This window comes from Procambarus clarkii, chromosome 60, assembly GCF_040958095.1.
Source record: "Procambarus clarkii isolate CNS0578487 chromosome 60, FALCON_Pclarkii_2.0, whole genome shotgun sequence".
In the NCBI taxonomy this organism is placed as follows: Eukaryota; Metazoa; Arthropoda; class Malacostraca; order Decapoda; family Cambaridae; genus Procambarus; species Procambarus clarkii.
This window is the reverse complement of record NC_091209.1, coordinates 17,180,824-17,206,781: the sequence shown is the minus strand read 5'-3', so window position 1 is coordinate 17,206,781 and position 25,958 is coordinate 17,180,824. Positions and strand designations below refer to the sequence as shown.

The window sequence follows — 25,958 nt, the reverse complement described above, 5'->3', positions numbered from 1 at the left end:
TTAGCAGTAAGTAGAGCACTTTTAGTAAGAAAGATGTGCATTTTTGGACAAGTGCTGATACATTTTAAGGTACATGTATTGATCTTAATCGCATTTACAAAAATTATCCCTATCTATGACCTTCCTTACATCTTCATCCTCCCATGCCTACTGATTGTGAGGTACAAGTCATATTTGCAGTAGCTGAGGTAGAAACATTTATAACTTAATATGTGGAATCCCAGATGATTAAGTTATTTGGTTGGTTTACAGAACAAGAAGAAAACCCAAAGTTTACCTTCAAGAGTAGAGGGAAGGGCCGCAGCAACAAAACCAACAGAGAGAATCAGCCAGCAAGTAATGGAAACAGCAGTAACGCAATCACATGGGAAACAAAGCCGAACTTCCGCTCATATTCTTGGCAGAGTTTTCACATTAACAAAAAGGAAGTTATGGATGCAGTCGAAAGAGTATGGAGTAGTTCAACACTGGGCTTGTAACTATGATATTGAGCAGTACAATGGATTCACGATTGGGGCTGGCTGTAAATACTTGTCACCATCAACTTTTGTTGATAAAGTGATAGTGGTAATACTTAATTTTTTAGTTGATTACTGTGCTTTGGGGGGGAATATTGGACCAGATATTTGCATAGCATTCAGAGGCTCCTCTTCAGGATGTCTTGTGTAAGTATTTTATTTTTTACTCCTTTTTTCAATAACTATGAAATTGAATTGAGCAATTATCTCAGTTTTACAGAGCAGCTGGGTGCTTATACATTATAATACTTTATGGATCTCATAAAATTAAAATAAATTACGTTCAGGATCATACCCTCAAAAATATTTAGCAAAAAAATATTATCATTATTGAATATGTCTTTTGTACACTGTATACTAAACCATACAAAATTTCCTGGTCACAAAAGTAACTTACAAAACTACTTTTGTGGACTTATTAAATGGCATTACGTGTATATCACACCGAGAATTGTAATTCTCAGTGTGATATTACACCTTCAAGATTCCTTGGAGGATAAGGCGAATTGAAATGACTTGCTTTACAACGTGTGAAGCACCGTTATTTGGTGAAGATTTTGCCATTCTAGTGTAGATCAGCTAACTGATATTATAGGCTAACAAATATGAAAGTCCTGCTCAGCACTATATAGAATGATGTGGATATAGATATGTTCACATTTATAAAGATTTATGTGCAGGGAAGCAGTTTACAAGCTCACGAGGTGTACACCTTATTAGGTGACTAGGTGAGTACAGTTTATATGTACTGTACCTTAATGTTGATACACAAGAACAATTCACCCACTCATAAGGTATACAATATATACGTACTATACCTTAACATAGATACACAAGAACAGCGTGCCAGCTGAGAGGGTATACAGTATATGCATACTGTGCCTGAACATTCATACACAAGAAAAGTTTACCAGTTCACAAGATATACAGTATACACATACTGTACCTTAACACTGATACACAAGAAGAGTTTACCAGCGCCTGAGGTACACAGTATATACATACTGTACCTTAAAATTGATACAAAAGGAGAACAGTTTACCAGCTCCTGAGGTACACAGTATATACATACTGTACCTTAACATTGATACACATGGAGAACACTTCACCAGCTCAGGAGGTATGGCTAGACATTAAGCTTATACAAGAGGAGGAGCGTTCTGAGAATAATGCTACAATCTGCCCGCCTGTAAATGCTGCTTGTGTATTTACACACACACGTTGATTAACTTAGCGGATGAAGAAATGGAGTTTCTTGGGTGTTGTAGCGATACCTCGTAATTGTTGGCCTCGGTTTCAAAACCATTTATTCCATCTAATTCCAGATAACTAAATAATTGATGCCCAATTATCAAGTGTGTTGTTTGAGATTGAAAAAAATAAGTACACTATATAAATGTTTATGACAAGCAGATTGAAAATAATTTGAAAATATATATTTATACTTATGACAATTTTGCTGGTGTGCTACCACTACCCCTTCCAAAAAGATCATATAAAACCATGGATTGGTTCGGTATTTTTGCCTTGTGGACAGATGATACAAAGCTATTTTTCCGATATTTTGGCATGGTTGATATATTTGTAAAAAAAATTGGGCAATATATGTATAACCTCAATTCCAAACTTGGGTAAGAAAAAAGCCTGATTTATCTACAGAGGCTAACCTGCTTATAACACTTATGCATCTGCTTCCATTAGTCAACATAAAACATCTGAAAATGGTTCTAGAAAGAGCAATTGTTGAAAGTTATAATACAAATCAATGTTATGAAACCTCTAGGAAGAAATCTCCAGGAATACTATTTAAGACTAATAGATTTTATGCTGTATTTCTGTAGTGGCTTCATAACTTTGATTTGTAATGTAACTTTCAACAATGATTATTACTGAACTTTAAATACCACTCTGGAACTTAATGATCACTGAAACGGAAAGAAAAGCATGGTTTACAATATTGTTGTATATGCATTCTTTAATGGATGCATTTCTAATTGAACACTATGTGTGCGTGTGTGTGTGTCTGTGCGAATTCCATTTATTCATTTCTCTGGCACTGAACAAATATGATTTCTAATGTCTGTGTCCCCCTTCGTTTGTGTGCCACTCATGCCAAATGGTCCAAACTTGTTTGCCCTATCTATTTCCCAAATTGTTTGAATATGGTGATCATGTCTCCTCTGTTCTTCTCTCTTTCACTGATGTGAGGTTTAATTCCTTTAGTCTTCCTCGTAACTCAACTCTTGGCTCTGGAACTAGTTTGGTGGCATACCTCTCACCATTCTCCAGCTCTTTTTTTTTTTTTTGTTTATCAAGATATAAACTCTATGCTGGTGCTGCATATTCCAAAATTGGTCTGACATGTATGGTATATAAGGTCCTTAAAGATGTTCTGAATTCTGTAGAGTTGATTACAGATCCTTGTTTTCTACTTACTGGATGAGATTTTTATTGCTTTTCCTTTTTTTCTCTCTCTCAACTCTAGTTTATTATTTTTGGGTCTCATTATTGCCTCCATGTTCATTTTTGAATTTGCGTGCCTGTACCTTATCTATGTCTTTCTGGAGGGTCAGAATGGTAGCTCCCTGTTTCTAGCTGAACCTAGATTGCTCCACACATGTAAGTCACATCTGTCCTTGCGAGTCCTTTAATTGTTTACTGGAGATCAGAGGCCAAAACTTGGGCCCCTCATAGGTGCAGGGAGTAAGGGATTCATCAAAGAAACCAAACAAAGTTTCTTTGTTTTACCAAAGAAACAAACCCCCAGAAAGAAAGTGATACAAAAGATAGAACTGCAAGGTTCACAGAAAGTAAACAAAGCAGCAACAATTCAGCAAATAATACACAAAGTAGTTATGTTATACCCCTGCCCTTCCCTAGAAACAGCTGGCCACCACCAGATGGCAGCAGCAGTAGCAGCTCTCCATGTCAACAATCATTAGTTCGTATCAGACATGTCTGACATGCTCTTTGAGTTACCAGCTCTTTACATCCTAGTTATTCCAGATAAGTGTTGGCCATCCTTTGAACTCTCTCCTATGAGGGCCCATTTGCTTGTGAGTTATTTCAGTATTTAGTATTTGCTTCATGTGCATATTTATGAGCCTCGTTTGTTGTGTGAACTTTGGAAACTGCTCAGCTCGAGTTGTATGTGCTTAGAACAGTCCTTTCCTGGCCACTCATTGATGTTGCCCCCTGCAATGACAGTTATTTCCCTGGTGAGTTTGGGTGTTCGTCACATGGAGGGTGGCTTTCTGTGGAGGGTGCCTCACTTTGAGTGGTGCAAGTAAGTAATTATCAAAAAGAAGGCACTAAGCTGGGAAGGCTATGTATCACCATCAAATGTGTAGGATATTCAAAAGGTGCTAAATATCACTAAGAATGCCAATATGAAAACAAAAGTGCATAAGGTGAACAAGATCAAAGGTATCTGATTCACCAAGGATTCTATCAAGAGACAAGTGACCTCTAGGGACAGTCGGGAAGCAAGACATGCATACATCCTTGAAGTCAGGACATTCAACAAGGATATGCATAACTGTAAGAGGGACAATGCAGTCTGGGCAAAAGGAGAATGGCTGCGCTCCATTAAATGCACGTGAGTTAAACGGGAATGGCCAATGAGGAACCTTGGTAGAGTTGTTTTCCACCACCGGTTATGGTAGTAGGAGGAAGGCCACGGGGACACACTACTCGTAAGAGCAACAGAGCATCAGTAACAAGACCAACGACCCTGCAAACTGGCAAGGATTGAGGAATGAATAACCGGGTAGAAGTCGGAATAAGGAACACCTTTACAGGAGATGAGACAGGTGTGGATAGCCTCCTTAGTGGTAGAGTCCGTACGCTCATTTAAAAAAAACACCAATATGACTGGGAACCCAGCAAAACTATAGTCTTGAGCCTGCTGGATATAAGAAACAGTCTAATGTTGAATTTTGACTACCACAGGATGGACTGGATTAAAGGACTACAGAGCCATGAGGGCACTGCGAGTCAACTACAACAACAGAAGAAGATTTACAGCGAGAAAGCAGTTGACGAAGAGCATACAAAATAACAAAGTTCTGGTGTAAAGATGGCTAGTCTCTGGAGGCAGGCGACACATATAGGTGTGGTCAGGAGAATCAACAGTTCAATGGTCTTGACTCCTCAGCAAAGCTCTGAGGTTGAGGGCATTCTGGAGTACAGTAGTTGATTATGGGGTGCACTAGGGTTCATGTCTTTGCACATATGGCCACTGATGCTCTTCACAGCTGCATTTCTCCTTTGAGCTGTATATGGTGTGAGTTCATCCAGTGCGCATTCCTAGTGCCTGGGTGTCCTGCTTAGTGTTTACCTTCCAGACAAGCCTTGCAGGTCTTTGGTGTGGATCATCATTGATCATTCCACTGAGCCTGCCCTCAATTCTAGAGGGATGTCCATTGGTTTTGCTGCTTGTTCCTCTCCTTTGCGAGGTGTTTGTGGACTATTACTGACTTGTCTCATGTTTCAGGATGGCATATTTACCCAGTCTTTGTTCGGATGTGGGCCTCGCCTGTGGTTGGTTGAGGCAGGCATCCGTTAGAATTGGATTTTTGGGCAGAGTGCCTTCTTCAGTTTTCGGCTTTTCTATTCACTCATTTTTGGGCATCGCGAAAGGATGCTTCTGGTCGAGAGTTTTTGCAATGGCACTTTCGCAGTTCGTATTTTTGCCAGCACCTGGGGAAGGAAGCGGCAGGGAAAATGGCTCTTTTGCCAGGACCTACAATACAAAGGACTTCAGGGTTCTCTTCCTGTGGATTTTCCACTGAATCCACAGGAAATCTGGAGGCTTCTACTGACACCAGTCCAAATTCTACATATACAGTATAACCCCCATGCACTCAGGTGTAGGCTAAGTAGTTCATCAACCATATGCTCCAGCTTCAAATGCACAAAGAAGTCATGTTAACATGATATATATCAATGAGAATATCAGTTGGAGCACTGAATCCATTTCTTGTGAATTCAGTGGAATCCCAGGTTGTATAACTTATCATGTCATGATACAGGGGGTAAGGTGCATAGCTGGGAGTACCCTGACCACTGGTTTGAGTCGCCTCACTGCTCCAGCTCAATTTTTCATTGATATATATCACGTTATTGTCATTTCTTTGGGTATCTGAAGCTGTAATGTACAGTTGATGAACTACAGTATTTCGCTACACCAGAGTGCATGAGGAACTGTTAAACTTGGACTGGCTTCAGTAGAAGCCTCCAGACTTCCTGTGGATTCAGTAAAATCCCAGGTTATATAACTTACACTATGTTATAATACTGTACAGGGGTAAGGTGAGTGGCTGGCCATACTTATTGCTGGTTCTATTCACCTCAGTGCTCCAATATATATATCACATAAGTGTGATTTCTTTGTGTGCGTGTGTGTTTTCATCATTTTTATATTTCTTTCAAGCATTGGCTTGTTTTATTTTGATTACATTTTTTATTGTTTTCATCTTTTGAGGTGATCTCTGATCTTCAGGCCTCCTTCGAAGAAAAAAGAACCAGATTCGGGTAATTATTTTTGGTAAGTCAATGTGGGGCTCAGAGACTTAGTATGATCTGGTGTAAGATCTTGGCACTACTGAAAAGCCTACCAGAAAGGGGGTGTTTTTTATATTAAATCCTTGATTTTTATATGGTATTTATATATTTCATCTCATTCATTGTCTTTCCTTTAGGTCTTTTTATGGGGAAGGGGGAGCCCTGTCGGCTCTATCCAGCTGTATCCCCGGAGCTATCCAGGTTGATATGGATATATTAGCTTTTTGGCATCAGTCACTGTGCATGGAGTTCTTGCTTACGAAGGACCACGAGCCAGAACTTGGCCCCCTCAGAGCGGCACGAGGAGCAATGGCCTATAGAAACCCCTGTGTGGGTGGGGGCATTCTATGTCTGCCATCGACCGGGTCTGGCACCCAGAAAGGTAGGTGTCCCAAAACAATCCCCTATTTTTGTGAAACTATTGCTACCGAAAGCCGAACGAGTGGACAGAACCCCCCAAACGAAAATTAGCAAATGAGCATGAAGTCATCACGTTGCCGCGACACTGTCTGTGCAATCCCCCTCCTGATTCCCGGGAGGGGAAAGGGGAAGTCCCAGACCTTCGCACTGGCAATCCAACAGGCAGTTCTTGGCTGATGTGAATCTGGCGAAGAATGAGACTGCTGCTTTCCAGATGGGTCCTTGGGTTGTTGATGCTTGGTTGGTCAGGCCGGAGGTGCATCATGTGTTGTGTCCGGTTGTGGCTCCCCGCCATTAATTGCAAGCCATGGCTTCGGTGGCCAGGGATGCGCTTCGGGTTGACCCGGTTTTCCCTCCTTCCCTGTTCCCGGGCTTGGGTCTCTCAGGTCGTCTGCAGGGTTATTAAGTCTAGCCATCCTGTGGTCTATCCTCGTGCCCACGATGTTCGTAAGTTTGCTGCTTTGGCTGCTGTCTTTGGCAACATGTCATGGGTTGACATACGGTCATGGGGTTTTTGGAGGTCGAACAGAGTCCTGGTCGCTCGCTACCTTGTCATTCTCCCTGGACCTAGTAGGGCCTCGTTGCATTGGGTCGGCAGTTGCAGCCAGTTGTCTAGACTTCGGGTTAAGGAGTGAGTACTGACCGCCCCCAGGTAAGTCCGTGTTTTTCCTTGTCTTTGGGTAGTTAGTTCTGGGGAGCTGATGCCCCCCACCCCCAGAAAACCAGCATTGAATGTAATGAAACGCCATTTTCTGGGCGAGTCATGAAGGCTCCCCGGCATCCCTCCCTCTGGTCGGCAGTGTTTTTCACGTGTTTTTGACATCCAGCCTAAGAACTGCTGGTTAGATCGCCGGTGCGAGGGTCTGGGGCTCCCCCTTCCCCTCCTGGGGAGGGGGGTTGCACAGACAGTGGCGCGGCAACGTGATGATGTCATGCTCGTTTGCTAATTTTCGTTTTGGGAATGCTGTCCACTTGTTCGGCTTTCAGTAGCAATAGTTTCACCAGAATTGGGGTTTGTTTTGGGGGTGCCAGACCCTGGTCGATGGCAGACATAGAATGCTCCCAACCACACGGAGGGGGTTCTATAAGCCATTGCTCCTCATGCCTCTCTGAGGGGGGCCAGGTTCTGGCTCATGGTACCCGGTAGGCAAGAACTCCATGCACAGTAACTGATGCCAGAAAGCTACTATATCCATATCAGCCTGGATAGCTTCGGGGAGCCTCTGGAACTCGCCCAGAAAATGGCTTTTCATTACATTCAACGCCATTTTTTTTTTTTCACTCTAAGAATATCTATTGACCTTCCAGTCTTACTTCCTTCTTGACCAGTTATTCAACCTGTTCTCTTTCAACTCAACGATGCAGATGAACACTATGATGCATTGACCACTAGCTTTCAGAGGCACCTTATATTTTCTCTCGATATTTACCACACTCAAGATGAATACAAGGTCGAGCATTGATGGTTTATCCTCTGCCCACCTTGTTGGCTGCATTGTGCATTACTGTACGTAGTACAGTACCTAGAGTATCACCCGCTCTTTTAATATATTCTGTCTGTTTAATACTATGTTTGCAAAAGATAAATTTGTTTGTACATTTTTCAACATCTTTTGTCATAATTTGAATATGACATCTCATTCTTGATGTTTGTAGCTTTTACAAGTTTCTCCTTTTCAAGTTACTCGATTCTTTTCACAATGTCATACATACAGTGTATGACTCTGTATGACTCAGTGTATGACTCTGTATGACTCAGTGTATGACAGTCTTTCAACTGTAGATATGATAGAGCCCAGTAGGCTCAGGAACCTGTACACCAGTTGATTGATAGTTGAGAGGCGGGACCAAAGAGCCAGAGCTCAACCCCCGCAAGCACAATTTGGTGAGTACAGTAGTGATTGTGTTATCTCTGTCTATTCTAATGTCCATTTTTTCTGAGAGCTATTTAGTAAAACACATTTTTATTTTGTATTCTAGTTAAGGTTTTAGACATGTACACCATATAACTGTGACATGTTCTCATTTAAGCCTGTTCTATCAAACGTGTTTTATCGCACATTTTGCAGGTTGAATGTGATGTGATTTAATTTATTTTGCACTCCGTTATGTATCATTTGTCCACATTGAATTTAATTTTCCATGTTATGCTCGTTAAGTTTATTTTCTTTAGATAATTTTGAAGGCCATGACAGTCATAGTACATATTCACTTTCACTCCCTTCACTGTTTCATTTGTTCATCTCCATGCAGTGAATGAGATTGATTGCATTACATTTTATTGTTTAAATGTGTTGTCTGAATACATAAATATTATTGAGAGACAATCCACGTACAATATCCCATTAGTGTAAAAATATTTGTTATTCAGAAGTTATTGAGTAGGCCCTGGCATAGTGAAAGGTATGTGTTTGAGTCTCGTGCTGTACAAACTTAATGATACTGTATATGGCAAAAAATAAGGATGCATTTCTGTTACCACCCAAAGGTCCCCTTTTTTCCTAGACTTATATCTCGATAAAACACGTGCCAGAACATTATTACTAAGCACTCTTGCCATATTCTAGCCAGAGAAATATGCTGTAGCGTATTTTTGTATACCCATTACTGATGTAGATGGTCACAAACATTATCTGTTGTTTCTTCATGATATCTTGGGGAGTGGGTGCAGCAAGAGTTGCAGATCACTTGGGGGAAGGGTTATTGATAAAAGAATATAATCTAAAAAGGGGTGTAAAACTCCAAAAAAATCCCATTTGAGATATGTCATAATGCAATGGTGTACTGTACTGTTTTTTGTTATTTAACTACATATTATAGGGTTTGCACTTGAATGACATTATCATCACTTGGTTAACAACTTGATTTTGTGCATGTGTGTACAGCAGTAACCTCTAAACCAATAGTAATTTTCCCCCATGTTCCTATTGGTAACTTCCCAATTTTTTTTGTGTGTACTTTTTCACTAATGTGTGCTTGCTGAGGCAAGTCTTACTTTTCATGCTTATTGTAAGCAAGAAGTGGTCCCTTTTGTGTGATAGCTGCCAAAATATCAAATATAAATCTTGTAAGATGTTGGGTGCTTCTTAAAAATGTTTTGAACAATTAGTCAGACTGTTTGGAATGAGAAGTTTTATTAGGAACAAAATGTGGAAGATATAAGAAGAAAAAAAAAAGAGTTTATCAAGTCATTATCTGGTGAAGAAAACTTAATTTAGAAGTATGATATTGAATTGCATTATCACCATTTATCAACATTCATATTTATCTTTAATTATACTTCTGTGTCTCGACGACACTAAGAGGCGTCATCTGTACTCTTGACAATAAATGTTCTCAGGACACTAAATCATGACATCTGATTGCTATTTAGAAACATCCATATATTCATTGCTGTCATGCATAAGCTGTTATAGATACACTTTTGTTTTTGCATCTTTTCTCTAGAGAATTTTTTTTCAAACATTTTCACATTAAATTTATAGTTACAACCCAAGAAATAATTTAGAAAACATTAAGTGATTTAAAACATTTTTCACATTGCTGAGCGAGGTGCCCAGGGAGCCCAGAACATTTATGGTCGAGAGTGCACAGAGAGGTCGAAGCGCCAGTGCTTCTAAATGGGCAAAGTATCTCCCATTCAATAAATTGGTGAAAGATTTCACTATGTAATCTTGTAGACCTCACCCAGTCGTTCTATCTCTAGCTATGATTCACAGACAAATATTTAGATGTGGATACCTGAAGATCTAGTGTGACAAATGCACTAGAAAACCTGCTAAGAATCATATTTTTTACCAAACCTTTATTGTCAGCATGAGCTATATTTAATTGGCTTAGCTAAAATTTAAATGTTTTCTTCATGCTACTTTTGATAGCTATTGAACATATTTTTGTGAATACTTTAGCTGCTATTGAATAACCATAATACTTTGTTTAACATAATGCAGTACAGTACTATATATTCTGATCTCAACTTTCAATTTTGTCTAGGGTGTACATGTTCTTCAAGCTATCTGTAGCCGAATTCAAGTTAATTTAGTTATTGTGGATGTTCAGATTATATTGTAAAGTTTATATTAATAATTTGTTAAATATTGAAAATATGGTTTTATAATGTACATTTATGGGTAGAAGTGCAACCCTATGTGGCTACCGTGGGGAGGTTCCAAGAATCAACAGCCCTTTGTAAATGTTCTCAGGACCCTAAATCATGACATCTGATTGCTGTTTAGAAACATTCATATATTCATGGCTGTCATGCATAATCTGGATTATTTACAGATAATAAATTTATCTGTAAATAATACAGATAATTATTCTTGGTTGGTCGTCTGGTCAACCAGGTCTCCCGGTTGGTGGTCTGATCAACCAGGCTTCCTGGTTGGTCGTCTGGTCAGCCAGTCCCCACAGTTGGTTGTCCGATCAACCAGGCCTTCTGGTTGATCGTCTGGTCAAGCAGGCCTCCTGGTTGGTTGTTTGATCAACCAAACCTCCCATTTGATCAATTAGGCTGTTGGACGCGGCTGCTTGCAGCACGACGTATGAATCACAGCCTGGTTGATCAGATATTCTCTGGAGGCATTTGTCCTCCTCCTGTGTGCTTTGTTGGAAAACATCGTATAATGAATTATGTTAAATGTGGGTCTATAAGTTATGAGACAAGCATTCAGATTTTGTATGCAAGATTTTTTTTATTTTTTTTTTATTAAAAATGTATCAAAATCCCAGTGACTAAGATAGGTGTAGTACTGTACATGGATGACCATGTAGTACCAAAGATACATTAGCACATTGGTGATTAATTAAAAGGTGTATTACAAGAAAAACTCACCTTCCATCAAAAACTAATTTAAATCATTACAATTTCCAGATATTTTGTTATTCGTCTATACTTTAATTTCATTATTCCTTCTTACTAGATATGAGAGACACCCAGTTAATTAATCATGGCTATACTTAATTAATTACTTAGCTCCCTCTGATTATTTCGCTCTTTGATGGTGCTACATAGCCTTCCCGGCTTGGTGCCTTCTTTTGATAATTACCTTACCTTAATTAATTACCTTATCCACAATTCATAATCTTTTACCAAAGAACAGTATTGTTAATTCATAAAACTTGTGTAATACAGTATATGGTTATTTTAACACCCTTGCCTTGTGTGTGGGGCTGGGCTTCCATTTGTAATACTTGTACAGCGTGATCACGGTACATGAGGCAGGTAGATATCTTTGATCATCTCTCTTATCCCATGTAATTTTTTGTGCAATTGTGTACATCGTTGCAATTTGGAGGCCAATGCATGCTCCTGCAGTACAATTGAGATGATAACAGACTTAGATGATTGTTGTGTCCTTCAAGATGACCTGGACAAAATAAGTGTATGGAGCAAAACATGGCAAATGGAATTTAATGTGAATAAATGCCATGTACATTTAAATGTGGAAAAGGAGAAAATAAGCCACACGCAGTCTACAAATTATGTGAAAGAGCGGTAATGAATTCTGAGAGAGATCTAGGGGTAGTTCTGTATAGAAAACTGTCATCCATGAACCACGCAAAGAATTAAGTACAAGCATGGGTGAGAATAATGATTATGAATATAAATATAAGCATGTTTTTAATCTGATTTGCCTTCATGGGTGTTGCCTTGACAAGGAAAGAAGGCTCTTGTGTGACTGCATTGGTGCACACATTGTGCTATTGTCTTCCCTGTTTAAAAATAGAAGTGCCACTCAAAACGAGGTACCCTGTCTGCAGTGGCTTGTGTTTACACCCCCTTGCTGCCCCAGTAGGTAGTATTCAGTGGCCCTGAGAACCAACCATCCTGGATTACTTAGTTTTCTCTTATTCTCTCAAGCTCGTGTGGATGGCAAGTTGGGCCCTTCTGGAAGATCTATTGCCTCCTTACAAAAGAGGGAACCTCCTAGTGACACCATGGCTTCTGCTGTGCTGTACCAACACAACAACACCCGTTGATCACCCTAGCAATTCCTTTTGCACTCCCATTCCTACATCACTCAGTATGACTTGCTCTCTGTTCCTTATGAATTCCTCAATGACTGTAATGACGGTACTGTATTTCCCCAGTGATACTGCAGGTGGGTCACAGGATCAACATCACTCGCTGTTTTGCTCTAATACCTTGCTCTCTACCACTTTCCATGATATGTTTGGTCCACCTACATGGACCAAGTACTGTATTTTAATCTCTATTATACAAATGAAAATGTGGTTGCTGATCATTAGCTCCATGTTCACCTGCTTCAGCTTATTGGCACAAATGTTACCTTCCGTCCTTGACCGTCTGACAATCATACTATTGAGGTCCAGGCTTTGTGTTGGCTATATATAATTATCTCATGAACCTTAAATGGAATAGAGACCTTCACCTTACTGATGTGTGTGCACCTCCTGGTCGAATGTCCCATTCTTCAGGATCAGAAATTTACTTTACATTTGAGTCATATGTCACTTGATCAAATCCAAGATGAATCAGATTGCTTTTGACATCATTCATCATATGTACTTGTGTTTGTACTGACATCTTGAATGATGTCTACGAAGTTTTAATATCCTCTTACACAGACATTGCTACCCAGTATACAGCTTTCTTCATAACAATGATAACAGGAGGCAATGTTATCCAAAAACTGTGAGCACTATGGTTCTCTAGTGGCTCACAGAGCAAAAGGTAAATAATGACTATATAAATATATAGTATATGTATATATTTTACAAGTACATTACTGTATATTTCCTTAAAATGTTGCTTGAAGTTGTATTTACAAATGCTTTGTGAATGCATTAGTTACATTGTACACAGTAAGAAATTCACAATACAATTGTCATTATATATAAAAAGGGATTACATATTATAATCTTAGTGATTTGTAGTAAATATATGATTATCTTAATTGGGATAGTAATAAATTTATCAATATTTATTATGTATCTACATCTATGCAAATGCCCACTTTTCAAGGTAGCTAAAAATTAACCTAAGTTTTATAGACAAATATTACGTTTACATAATGTAATTTTAGTAAATACTGTACATTTAACTTTGTACTCAAAAGCTATAGTAACTTCAACCTGGACACAATAAATGAAGCAACCCTACCTACCTATTTCTATGGATAACCTTTATACTGAATCTGATGATGATAAGCTCATGCATTAATAGTACTGTATGTGGACTTTTATATATGCAACTTACACATGGAATACATTAGTTTGTTTAAAGATTTGCATAGCTCATTAATACAAATGTATAAATTATACGTTTCCTGAGCTGTCACGTTTAACTGTGCCCAAAGGAAAAATTCTGCTGTGATATAACACACAGGATTACACACATTCAGTTATGCTCAAAATGAAGAGTTTGTTCAAGTAGACTCTCAGTGCTTCTGAACTTGGCATCACAAGTAACCATCCAAGGAGGGCTTTCATTACCTACTTGTTGGCTTACCTAACCACCATTGTTCACTACCTCCAAGCAGCAGCACCATATCCACCTCCAAGTTCCCCCGACTGTCAGAGTTGAGCACCCAGAAATGAAATGAGATTACTGTACTTCTGCTAAGTCATATTACCCGTGAGACCATGTGGTCTGCCTGCAGGCCCAAGTGCTTTGTTTACAAAGTTTTGTACACCCTCAAGGTGTCCACGTTGACACTCAATGTCCTAAATACTGTATAGTTTCATTCTGACCTTTCAGGATTTCATTAATTTCTTTATCATCCTTAGTGTGTGGACCTTCCATTGTAAGTACTCACTATTGAGTCCAATACTGATGAAAAGTTTATCTTTTTATTTTGCATGTGAAAATGTATTGGATTCTTTGTATGTAGATGTTTGAGTTCCCATTTGTTTTTCTTTTATCTGATATGAGAGCTGAAGCTTGTTCTGTGTCTACAAGGTGTATATTGAAATAAGCAAGCTTGCTTGAGCATTTTGGTTATTTTCTTTCCTTTCTTCGGTAGTGTTATCCAAGCTCTTTCCATGTCGGTTCTTTTGTTGATCTTCCATAAGGGAATATATCTGAAATCTGATTTTGTATGCCTTGGTGATCAATTGCTCAATTTTTAGTGTGGAAGTTTTGGTACTTGAGACAGTTTCTATGAAATGTTTGCTAGGTCTCTTTACTTTATCCTAGTCAATGCTAATCCTGTATTGTTGACATTTTATTTACCAAATGGTCCTTTCTGTTTATTATTTATTTTGGGTAAATTACATTTACCGTATTAATGTTCGGACTTCTATTAATTTGTAATGCAAGTAAGATTCATCAAGATCAGACTGCAGGAATTTTGTACCTGGATGGCTGTGTTGTCTCTTGGTTGAATGAAAATGGTTCACAAAATCTAGATCTCTGACCCGTGACATTTTTTGTTTGATTCTGTTATAATGTTAATTCTGTTATCCTTCATCTTCAACCGAGTAGATTGGAGTCTCCCAGGACGATATCTGGCACAGGATTTTCTAGGAAATTAAATGTTTTAAAATCTGCTTCATGAATTTTTCAACTATTGCATCTGAAGGTTTATGTAATAGAATAATAATGTTTTTGTTATTTTCCTTGATGCTAAGTGCCTCTCTAAACTCATTTGTGAAATTTAGGAGATCTGTGTATGCAATTTTCACTTCAGTTTGTTTGTATTTAACAATTTTTAACTTGGCTCCAAATATTTATTCATGACAATGCTGTATTAAGAGGTTTGATCACAAGCCTGCTGGTATATGATTCACAAATGCCAGAAATATGTCTTTCCAAGGCGCTCTGCTTGGGGTCACTAGTGCATGGCTTTGCATAAGCTCGTTTCCCAAAGATATGTATCTCTGGATGCTGTCACTTCCCAGTGTTCTCACCCTCTGTAACGGAGGTGAATCTTTCCATTTCCATTGTCTGCGCTTCCATTTTAAAATCTTACTGTACAAAGCTGTCAAATGTTACAGATCAAAAATTGTTTGGTGTTAATTTGAAAAGTACCTTCTTTACCAGAATTACTTGGCTGTTCCTGATCTCTCCCTTGCTGCTCAGCTTCTCGTGTGTACAGTTGGCTAACTGAATAAGGAAGAATGTTGGGTGGCCTCTGTCAGGGAACTCAGAGATGGATATTGTACCTAGTGTTGGTCAACTGGTGCTAAGAACCTTCCTTTGATGGTGGCTTGAAATACCAAGAAAGGTTGTTGAACTTTTATGAATGGACCTGTGAAGTTATTCTGGGCTGGACAAAATATTCTCCAGTGATTCGTTAACACCTGTAATGATCATGCCGAGACAGCTTCCTATAGCACTACTGTAAAGTATGTTGATCCTGAATTTGTTAGGTCCTATCCTATAGACATCTTACCATAGGTAGCAGACAAGAAGCCTGCTCCAAATAAGTGCTCTGTATATTATCTCAAAAGCCTTACTAAGTTCTAGAGGGGTAATCCCTAAATTAGAAGGGTTAATCTGGGGCCTTAATATCATAACGACCAGTTCTGCACTACGACTAGAAGCCAAAACTTCAGTGCTTTGACAAAAAGCATACAGTATCAACATGCTGTCCCACTTGGACACAAATGAAAGATGTACAACACTCTTGCAGTCTCTGGAGCTGAGAAAAGGTGAAAAAACTTATCCAAGTAGACATTTAAACTACCATACAAATGCATGATAACTACATAGTGTGCATTTTTTGGCTCTTTTTTATATATATATATATATATATATATATATATATATACACATACATACATACATACATACATACATACATACATAAACACACACACACCTGTAAAGGTAGAGTAAGAAAGCTAATTTAGTTAAAATGCCTATAAAGAACTTCAAACATTTTATACAAATTCTAAAATTTAGATTTTTTTCTTGTATAATAGGGACATAGTTTTCTTAAGCATGAGAATTTTAACTTACCTGTGAGCCCCAGGAGGTGGTGCTGCAGGGTGGCCCATCACTACTCCCGAGGTTAACATCTACCGGGTATTTGTGCAAAATTCTGTTTGTCCACTAAATTCATTAAGATTATCATTTAAAAATATGGAAAAAATTCTCTAAAATGTCTGTCACAGATGCAAAGTCAACAACATCTTTCATTAAGATAAGCATTACTTACACAATATTATAACAGGTGCCATATATGCTGTATCAATGGGTTTAAAACTTGTATTGCTAGACCCAAGGACAAATGACATATGCACATCAACACTGCCTTGGTCAACATTTTATTACTTATGATGCAAGCTCCAAATTTTGCAGAGTTTCGTAAGTGGACACTTAAATGCTTGATAAATCCCGACCCATAACTAGTAGATATACATATATATAATCAAGTTATTATGCAGGACTCTGGAGGAGTATATGAACAAAGATTTAGAGGCAAATCTGCCAGTCACCCTGCTAGACAGTGTGATACAGCTTACTGGATACACATACAAAGATTTTTTACAGTGACTGAAGCAAAGTTCCATTGATATGACAGTAAAATGCATGAAATTAAATCAAACTTAGGCAAAGATTCCTTCATACAGCTAAAACAAGTCTCAGATGATATGCTTATACAGTATCACAAACATACGAAAATATTTTGTCCTGGCTCTAAATTCAACTACTGTATCCTAATTGTGGAATTAGCTCAGACAATTGCATCATTTATTACACATGAAATGTCCACCAAATACCAAGATGTACTGATCATTTGATATTCTACCATTATATTTACTCACATTATTACATGCTTTCAGATAAATGATGCCAGGCCTTGCATAAACAACTTAAAGGAACAGTGCCAAAATGTTGTAGAGGTATATCTCAAAATAACACGAACATTATCCGTACCAAACATATTTCTTCAATCACGAATGTGTACCGTAGCGTCAAACATGTCAAAAAGTAAAAAAAAATCAATACAGTAGATGCAGCTTTACTTTGTTTATCAAATTGAATATATAACTTGTGAAACTTCAATTCCTATTCACTAATGCAGGATATATATTTTTATACCATTTACAGTGCATTGTTAATATATAATATTATTATAATAATAATAATATTTTAGATTTTAGAAACTTTTGCTACCTTAAATGGCAACATCATATACACTTTACTGCTATAATTTACCTGATATATTATGCCTAGTTTAAAAAGCAAACACATATAAGTGGGAAGAAAATATGCTACCAAGTAGCTACAATGTCCTCACCAGACAATACAAACAGAACATTTCTAGAGCAGGACAGTGGGATTAAACCAGCATTCTAGGTCACCCCAAGTGCACCCCATACCCACAGACTATGATTTGCTATAGGTTACACAATCTGGAAGAATCTAGCTGGTAGCCAATCCTAGTTTTACATGTAACCTGTATATTCTCTGGTGTAATGGAGTTCACTACCAAACTTTCCCATTAAATACACTGTGAAATCATAATAATGCAATGTATCCATGAGAAAATCTTTGACACACGATAGCAGAATCGAACTACCGTCCTGATCACTCCAGTTGCACACCATACCCATGGAGAATGCCATTACTTACCAGAGTGTATGTAGGTTACATGTAAAACTTGGATTGGTTACCAGCTCAGTGCCTCTAGATTCCTAGTCCGGGCAGATTGTGTAACTTTTAGCATATCATGGGCTATGGGTACAAATGCATCTGGGCATGACTCAGGATGCTGGTTTGGCCATACCATCCTGCTTCAAAGATTTTCTTATAGCTATATCACGTTATTGTGGTGTCATTGTGTACAACACTTATTTACATTTTTACCAATTATTATCCTCTGCTCAACACAAATTATGTTGAACAGTTCAGTTCAATTATGTTGTTGATTAATTAAATGATAAAGTGGAATGTAATAAATGTTATAAGAATAGTAGTAAATGAAAATTAATGAATACGATCTCAGTAGTATTACAGTCAGGTTCGTTCTTGACTCGCAATCGGAAATCTTGGGTTCAAATCCCGGGTGGGACAGAAATTGTTAGGTACGTTTCCTATCGCCTAATGCCTCCATTCACCTAGCAGTATATAGGTACCTGGGAGTTAGTCAACAACTGTGAGGTTGCATCCTGGGGAAGGTCAGTAGTTTGACCTTGAGGGGGGGGGGGGGGACTTGTATATAAACCTAGCATATATACATACACACAGTGGGATTCCTGAGCCCAGTAGGCTTAGGAATCTGTACATCAGTTGATTGACGGTTGAGAGGTGGGATCAAAGAGCCAGAGCTCAACCCCCGCAACCACAACTAGGTGAGTACACAGGCTGCCTGTCCTCGACAAAATGAATTATAAGGAAAGAGGGTATGTTTCTTAATTTATAAAGTAGTTTGTGGCAATGAATAACCTCTCTTATTGTAGCTCAAAGTGTTTATTAAAGTTGAAAGAGTAAAGTGGTGAGTGTTAATGCAAAGCCTATGCATTATGTGATGACAAGAGTAGAAAATATTTTTTGTTGGAACAGAGAACGAGATTCATGTGATACCTAGTAAATGTAATGGGTGATTTGAAGATAAAGTAAGGAAAGGACCCTAATAAAGACAATGTCTTTAATAGTGTCTAAGGAATAAATGACAATGGATGTAGTTTGAAATATTTATGCAATAAAAGATATGTAGACTATTTGAAAACTTCATTGATCTGTTAAAAGGTAAGGCAATTATGAGGAGAGAGCACTTAGCCAGTATGACTATGGTATAGGCAGGATCCTCTAAAAGAGAATGTGAAGATGAGAAATTGTGGAGGTGGAGAGAGAAGGATATTGTGTAAAAAAAGTGAATGGTCGGATGTGGACGATTAGTTTAAATGCCCAAGAAGTGTGATTGATAACACAAACTGTACAACTGAAGTTGAGAGTAGAATCAGTCAGGGCAGGAAAAAGAGGCTAGTACAATGAAAGCATTTTCTTAAGTAAAGCCAGACAAGAATAAATGCAGCCAGAGGTCTACAACTATGTATAGATAGGAGATGATGGTGTGGAATGAACATGAAAAATTAACACTATCGCCGGCGCCATGCGCGCTCAGCAAACTTTGACATCATGGGGCCAGTGGTGCGGGCGAGCGTGCGGCGACGCCTAAATGTGTAGACTCGTTTTAGTTTTCTCACCTTAATTCTTGTGCTACGTCGTTCGTTTTGGTATCATTGTGTTCGCAATTAAATTCCCTGCAGATATATATGCATATAATGTCCAATAGCCTGGCGAGACTCCCCACAGCAAAGTCTAAAGTCGGAAAAGTTACCCGTGAGTGCACAAAATCAGTAAAATGTGTATACTGGTTTCAGTTTTCTCACCTTAATTCTCGTGCTACGTCGTTCGTTTTGGTATCATTGTGTTCGCAATTAAATTCCCTACAGATGTATATGCATATAATGTCCAAAAGCCTGGTGAGACTCCCTGCAGCAAAGCCTAAAGTTACCCGTGAACGAGTACCAATTTGCACACCACAGCCTAATGTGTATACTCGTTCAATTTGATAACATCAATTTTCATGCTACATCGCTCATTTTGGTATCAAATTGTTCGCAAAATAAAGGCACGCATTTTAAAATTAGTCCCATAATAATAGAGCAATAACTGGAATTTTAACAAATATTTTAATTTTGGATGCTCATCATCAAAATTATTTATATATTTCTAGTGATCTGACATAAAATTTCATGTTACATCGCTCGTTTTGGTATAAAATTGTTCACAATATAAAGGCATGCATTTTAAAACTAGTCCCATAATAATAGCACAATAAATAGAATTTTAACAAATATTTTAAAATTTAAAATTTAGACCCAAAAACGTATTTACAATCTTTCAAGTGTTCTGACATCAAGTTGCGTGTTACATCTTTCATTTTGGTATCAAATTGTGCGCATTCTAAAGGCGCTTATTTTCATACTATCTCGAGGTCAATTGGATAAAAAATGAATTTTATACAAATATTTTTGTAGTGGTCCGGTCCAAAGCTAGGATTCATGAGAAAAATAATGGACGCGAGTCCTGTCCAAAGAGACCAATAGTGTTAAGAGCAATAGAAGTAGAAATGAGCAATCTGAAAGCATGAGGAATGTAGAAGTTGTCAACCTGCAAATGTGAAGAGTACATTCCAAGATGATTTGGGCTTGTTGAATGGTAGATTGAAGTAAATATAAGAGTAGTAAGAGAAAGGGAAGATTGGAGTGTGTAGTGCTTGCTTATTTGTGATGCTATCTATTGTGTTGTGAATTACATAAGGAACACAGGAGTGATTGTTAATATTTTATCTAAAACTATTTTATCTTTTACTATTTTACTAATTTTTTTCTAGTTTCCACATTTTCATGAAGAATGATAATGCATGTACTCTTGCTAAATATTGGATTGTAATTTGTATGTGGGAATGACTAAATGTATATCTAAGTTACTTCTAACATAAGAGTAAGAACTTGTTTAACAATTACAGAAATAAGGCAATGACTGGCAAGATATCTTTGGCAAGATGTTACTGATGAAAAAGGTGACAAATTATGAACATTAAACTTGCATAATAATGATTGACAGATGATAATGATAATACAATGTAATATTTAACAAAATAATAGGTATTGGGAGAGCATTTTCAATTGACAGTCTAACATATCAAGCAGTGACTAAATTCTCAACAGTGAAGACGATGATGAAGTAGCATGAGTGCCAGTCCAAGGATAAGAATGCATGGAGTATCACGACTGGATAATCGTCCACGACGGACCAAAACACTCTCAATTCTTATACTTTCAGTTTTGTGGGTCGGGTGTCTAATCTTCAGCCACGTTAATGTGACTTACTGTCTGCATACCCTCTGTGCATGCCACACACACTGCTGGATGAAAAGTCATTAATCTAGAGATAAACACACAGCATTACTAAAAAAAAATTATAAAGGTTAGAGCAGAAATGTCACATATTGATTGGGGTTTACCGTGCTAGTGCTACCTGTTTATGCAGAACAGAAGATGAATACAGTATGCATAATGAGTGCACTGCAGAGTGCACATAGGCTGCATGTCAGAAGATGGTGTGCCTACACATAGGTATGGTATGTAATGGTGATGGTGGAGAGAATATCTTCTACGTGAAACATTCATACTATATATATGAAACATTCATACTATATACATATCCTTAAATCTTTAGTCTGATAACTGGCCTAAAAAATATTGTTACATTAAGCTATACTTTGATTGTACTCTTTCACAGTTAATGAAAAATATAAATGGTTCTTCTATAACTGTGATAAAAGTTATTTAACACCAATCTGGTAAATAGGTTAATGCAGCTCAGGAACTAAAACATAAGAAAGTTTCTATCACACAGTTTAAAATGCGAAGATTCTATTGTGGTACATTAAGCATTTGTGCGTAAATTGGTAACAGATGTGACTAGAGATGATAACCTACAGAGTTTCAACACCTACAGGTGGTAACATATGTCAGTCAAAATACTGGCAGAAAAAACAACAAATTTAGGAGCAATTACAGTGCAGTATTACCAAAGACAGCACAGCGCGACACTGTTTAATGTAGATAGTAGGCTTAGTCTGAGAGGGTTGCATCATTGGCCAAGCCAGGCAGAGAAGCATCCTCAACCAGCAGGGAGTCTTCTCCTAAGATACTGCACAGTTCCTGCAAGATCAAACATACTTTCTTGTATCATTTCCACATACAACAACCACTACCTATTATTCTTCAGGAACACTTTCTTTTCATGCATGTCTTCTTTGTTTAATCTCTTAATCTTGCTGAATATAATAAATATCCTCACCTTTAGTCTCTCTAGCTTGTTAGGTATATCAGACAAAATTGACTCCAAGTGCTGTTTCTCCTCTTTTAGCCCAAGACGTTTCTCAGAGTCAAGTCGTTCAAATTTCCAGCCACCCTCCCCATCAAACTGCAGAACATGTGTATGGAACTTCCTGCAGGTAGAAACCAATATTGGATAACTAAGTGTATACCATATCCTTTAATATATGATATGTAATTTTATATGACAAGAAAATGGAAATCATACAGAGCATACCTAGACACCATGTAGTATATAGCAAATACCTGTATAGCAATACATTCTTTCAAAACTGTCTCGGTGAGAGCCACTAGTAACATGTTAAGAGGTTTATATAGTTATCAGGTTTGTTACAGGTTTGGGCTATACACTTACAAAAGTATGCATTTTCACTTGAAAATTATGTTATTAGTAGCAATAATTTTCTTGACAATTATTCCCTGCTAAATTTAAAAGAAGTACATGGGGCAGTTACACTAGCAATTGGTGTTGATCAGCAGCCCCCTCCCTGCAGCTGGCTCCTCACTCCCAGCCAGCTACAGAGGAGCAATATTTCCCATACTAAACCGTATTTTACTGCATTGCCGGTAATTCTCATGTTCTCTATACTGTATATAATCTCGAATTTCTTCTTAATCTATGCAAATGATTGCTTGTATGGCTTCAATGTGTTCAGTGTGGATATCCACCATGTGTCGTGTTTCAGTGCCACTGCCTAACTTATTTACATACATGATACAATGATTGATTTAAGTAACAAATGTAGGAAAGCAATAGAGTATTTGTACTTACCTTAGCTAGGATGAGATGTTGATATGTCACACATGAATGCACAATAATGATTCTTCCTCCTATATTTTAGAGTCCCACCATCAGCTAGGCCTAAAATCCATCTATTTATATCTGTATAGCTTACTAATAGATGCAATAAATGTACTATATGTGAAAAACAACAAAGATTAGATGCATCAGAATATTGGGTGCAACAGTAGGGTTCTAGAGCCAATCATTCTGTTCAACTGAAGTTACACCACACACAACATTTTCAAATACATCAGAGAACTCTTTAGGGAAATATAATAGTTACTTCAGTGTTCCAGTCTAGTTTATTAACATTTAATCTAAAGATCTCTAAATTCTTGGAAGAAGTAAAGCAGAACCTCAATTAAATGAACCTGGATTCGGTGAATCTCCAGTTGTAACACACACACTTTTCATGCTGGATTTACTCACCTGATTCGTTGAACAAAAGTTCCTTGAAGAGGAGAATGTCTGGATTTCCTCAGGATCTTGTGACAAAGTTCACAGATGGAGGAAACATTACAAGCTATAGTTGGGGCCTTGGGAAAGCCACTGAGCATATTTAAAGTCAAATTCTCTGCTTATTCTTTACTTCCAGCTGCAGAGATTTTTGTTCCATAAAATATAGGCCCCTTTTCCTTTGAAAATGATATTTCAAGGCTTGGGCATGGGAAATATGCTAGTTATGGTTGAATATGGCAAAATTTGAAAATCTTACCACAGAGTGGGACGATGTGTGATGGTGAGGAGAGTGATGCCTTGGTCCTTGACTGCCTGGTACATCTGACCCTCAACATCAATGCTGACAGCGCTGGTGCACTCGTCTAGCAGGGCGTACCGTGGCCTGAGATTTTAGAATAACTGATTTATTAACTGTAGCGTTCTTTCTTTGAGGAAAAGAGATTCATGTAAAGTATTCTGTGAAACATGTTAGAGCCATTTTTTTATCTTCTACAGGGCCATTTATCAATGTTAATGACATGATAAGGTACTCTAAAACTATGACAATGATTTCATAAGTGATTTTGGTTCTCTGGACACTATATAAATGGGAGTGTTCAATAGGTTCTAACTGTGACCAACAATAATTTCAACAAATGGTGAATGGAGAATACTCAAAGCATTTTCTGAAGTCTTCCTTACTCTTAGAATTATATGGTGCCATGTGTTATATATCAACACCTGCAATAGAGGAGACTGTTTAGTCTAAATGTTGTTGCTCTTTTCAAAACAGTTTTTTGTCAAGTGGAAAGTACATGCTCAATACTCATGTGTTCTCTTCCTAGAAATCTGATATTAAGATACTACAGTACCATCACTTGAAGATAGCCTCTACAAAGCAATTTAACCTCTGTAGAAATGAGCTGAATATTAAATATAAAACAATTTCATATACAGAAAGTCAACATTATAGTGTAAAAATAAACTAAACTGCATCTCACTCTAATCTACATTTCAGCTGCACTTTCCCAATAAGGTCTAAGCTGCAGAAACCTTTAAGTAAATAATTCAAAATTAAGCTTGCATAAAATTGAATTTGGGCTAAAGCCAAGCATAAACCGATTCATACTTGTGGTAAAAGAGTCGGGCCATCCCCATTCGCTGCTTCTCTCCTCCAGACAAGACATCCTTCCAGTCCTGTACGGCATCCCATCCTCCTTCTCGAGTAACAATGTTTTGAAGGTTCACAATACCTAGAATGGTTACTAGGTCGTCATCAGTGATGCCCTTCTTCTTCATGTCTTCGTGAGAGTCTGGGTATGCTACCTGGTCACGCAGGGTCCCCACTGACATGTACGGTCTAAGGGAGGCATCTGTTATCAGTATAAATTATGACAAATGGAACTATGACATACTGTCAGACTAACATACAAATATTTATAAATGAGCAGCAAGTAAATTTGTTTAATGCTATACAGTACTTGAATAGAAAGTATTCCCACAGTAAGCATGATACGTTAGCACAAAATCATGGAATTATTTACACTTTACTTTTTCCCTATATTATCTCTCCTGTTCACATGATTTGTTATTAATTTATTTACCTCTGAGGTATGTAGAACATGTCTGAAACAACAGGTTTCTGGAGGTGTCCAGAATACACTGGCCACAAACCACTCAAGATGCGGAACAAAGAACTCTTTCCACAGCCATTAGGACCTAGAAATATGCATGATAAATGATTTAGACCATATAATATTGCTTAGGATTTCTTATTGAAGGAGAAGTGAAGTGTTGAAGTGAAACACATTAGTAGGGTTCTCTTTTTAATGACTTCAATTTGATAATAAACAGATGCTTAAAGAACAATGTCCTTTGATAAAGAAATTTAATGCCGTGATTAGCCAAGTAACACAATGATAACGTTGGAATTTAGATCTCCATAACCCGGATTCAAAACTGCAATAACAGATTATACCTGTGATGAGAAGATGCATTTGTGGAGTGACAGTGATGGTGAGGGATGGCACCACCACATCGCAGTTTGGCGTCACAATGGGAACATTGTTTATTATTATAGTTCCATCAGCACTCTCTGTAACCACACCTGCAAACCATTACACACATTTTATACAATCTTACAACCAATTATGACAATTTTTTTTTTTTTTAGACAAATACATTTTACAAATAAGGGATTGGATACTCTTGAGTTGGTCACTTAGTTGATATCTTACAAAATTACTCTGCATTTCATATGGATACTGTAAAATCTACCCTAGTGTAGTGACTTTCCACTACCCAAATCATAATAGGAAAAGACTGGAAAATGTTTAATCCAGCCTTCAATTACTTTCACAAAGTACACTCATATACTGTACACTGAAAAATCTCCTCCAAGAAAT

General features: G+C 37.8%; 2 protein-coding genes across 7 annotated transcripts in view; one reads left to right on the top strand and one right to left on the bottom strand.

Annotated features, from left to right (window-relative positions):
* Positions 1-13,628, top strand: part of LOC123766750 (m7GpppN-mRNA hydrolase) — a 30,460-nt gene extending 16,832 nt beyond the window's left edge. Inside the window, exon 9 of the mRNA XM_045756096.2 lies at positions 253-13,628. Within this exon, the coding sequence (XP_045612052.1) occupies positions 253-479 (227 nt within the window). The 3' untranslated portion in view covers positions 480-13,628. The remainder of the gene's footprint in view (positions 1-252) is intronic.
* Positions 13,221-25,958, bottom strand: part of Abcd1 (ATP binding cassette subfamily D) — a 26,811-nt gene continuing 14,073 nt past the window's right edge. The window contains exons 6-12 of one of the 6 annotated variants that reach the window (XR_006773853.2): positions 25,532-25,660; positions 25,158-25,272; positions 24,683-24,913; positions 23,831-23,956; positions 22,294-22,444; positions 22,009-22,154; positions 13,221-21,352 (exon numbers count right to left, since the gene is read on the bottom strand). Coding sequence is in view for 4 of the 6 variants with exons in the window: in XM_045756098.2 (XP_045612054.1) it covers positions 22,065-22,154; positions 22,294-22,444; positions 23,831-23,956; positions 24,683-24,913; positions 25,158-25,272; positions 25,532-25,660 (842 nt within the window). In the remaining 2 variants the exon portion in view is untranslated. Of the gene's footprint in view, positions 22,155-22,293; positions 22,445-23,829; positions 23,957-24,255; positions 24,295-24,682; positions 24,914-25,157; positions 25,273-25,531; positions 25,661-25,958 lie in introns of those variants that run through there. The other 5 variants (XR_006773854.2, XM_045756098.2, XM_045756099.2 and 2 more) reach the window with 5 other exon arrangements.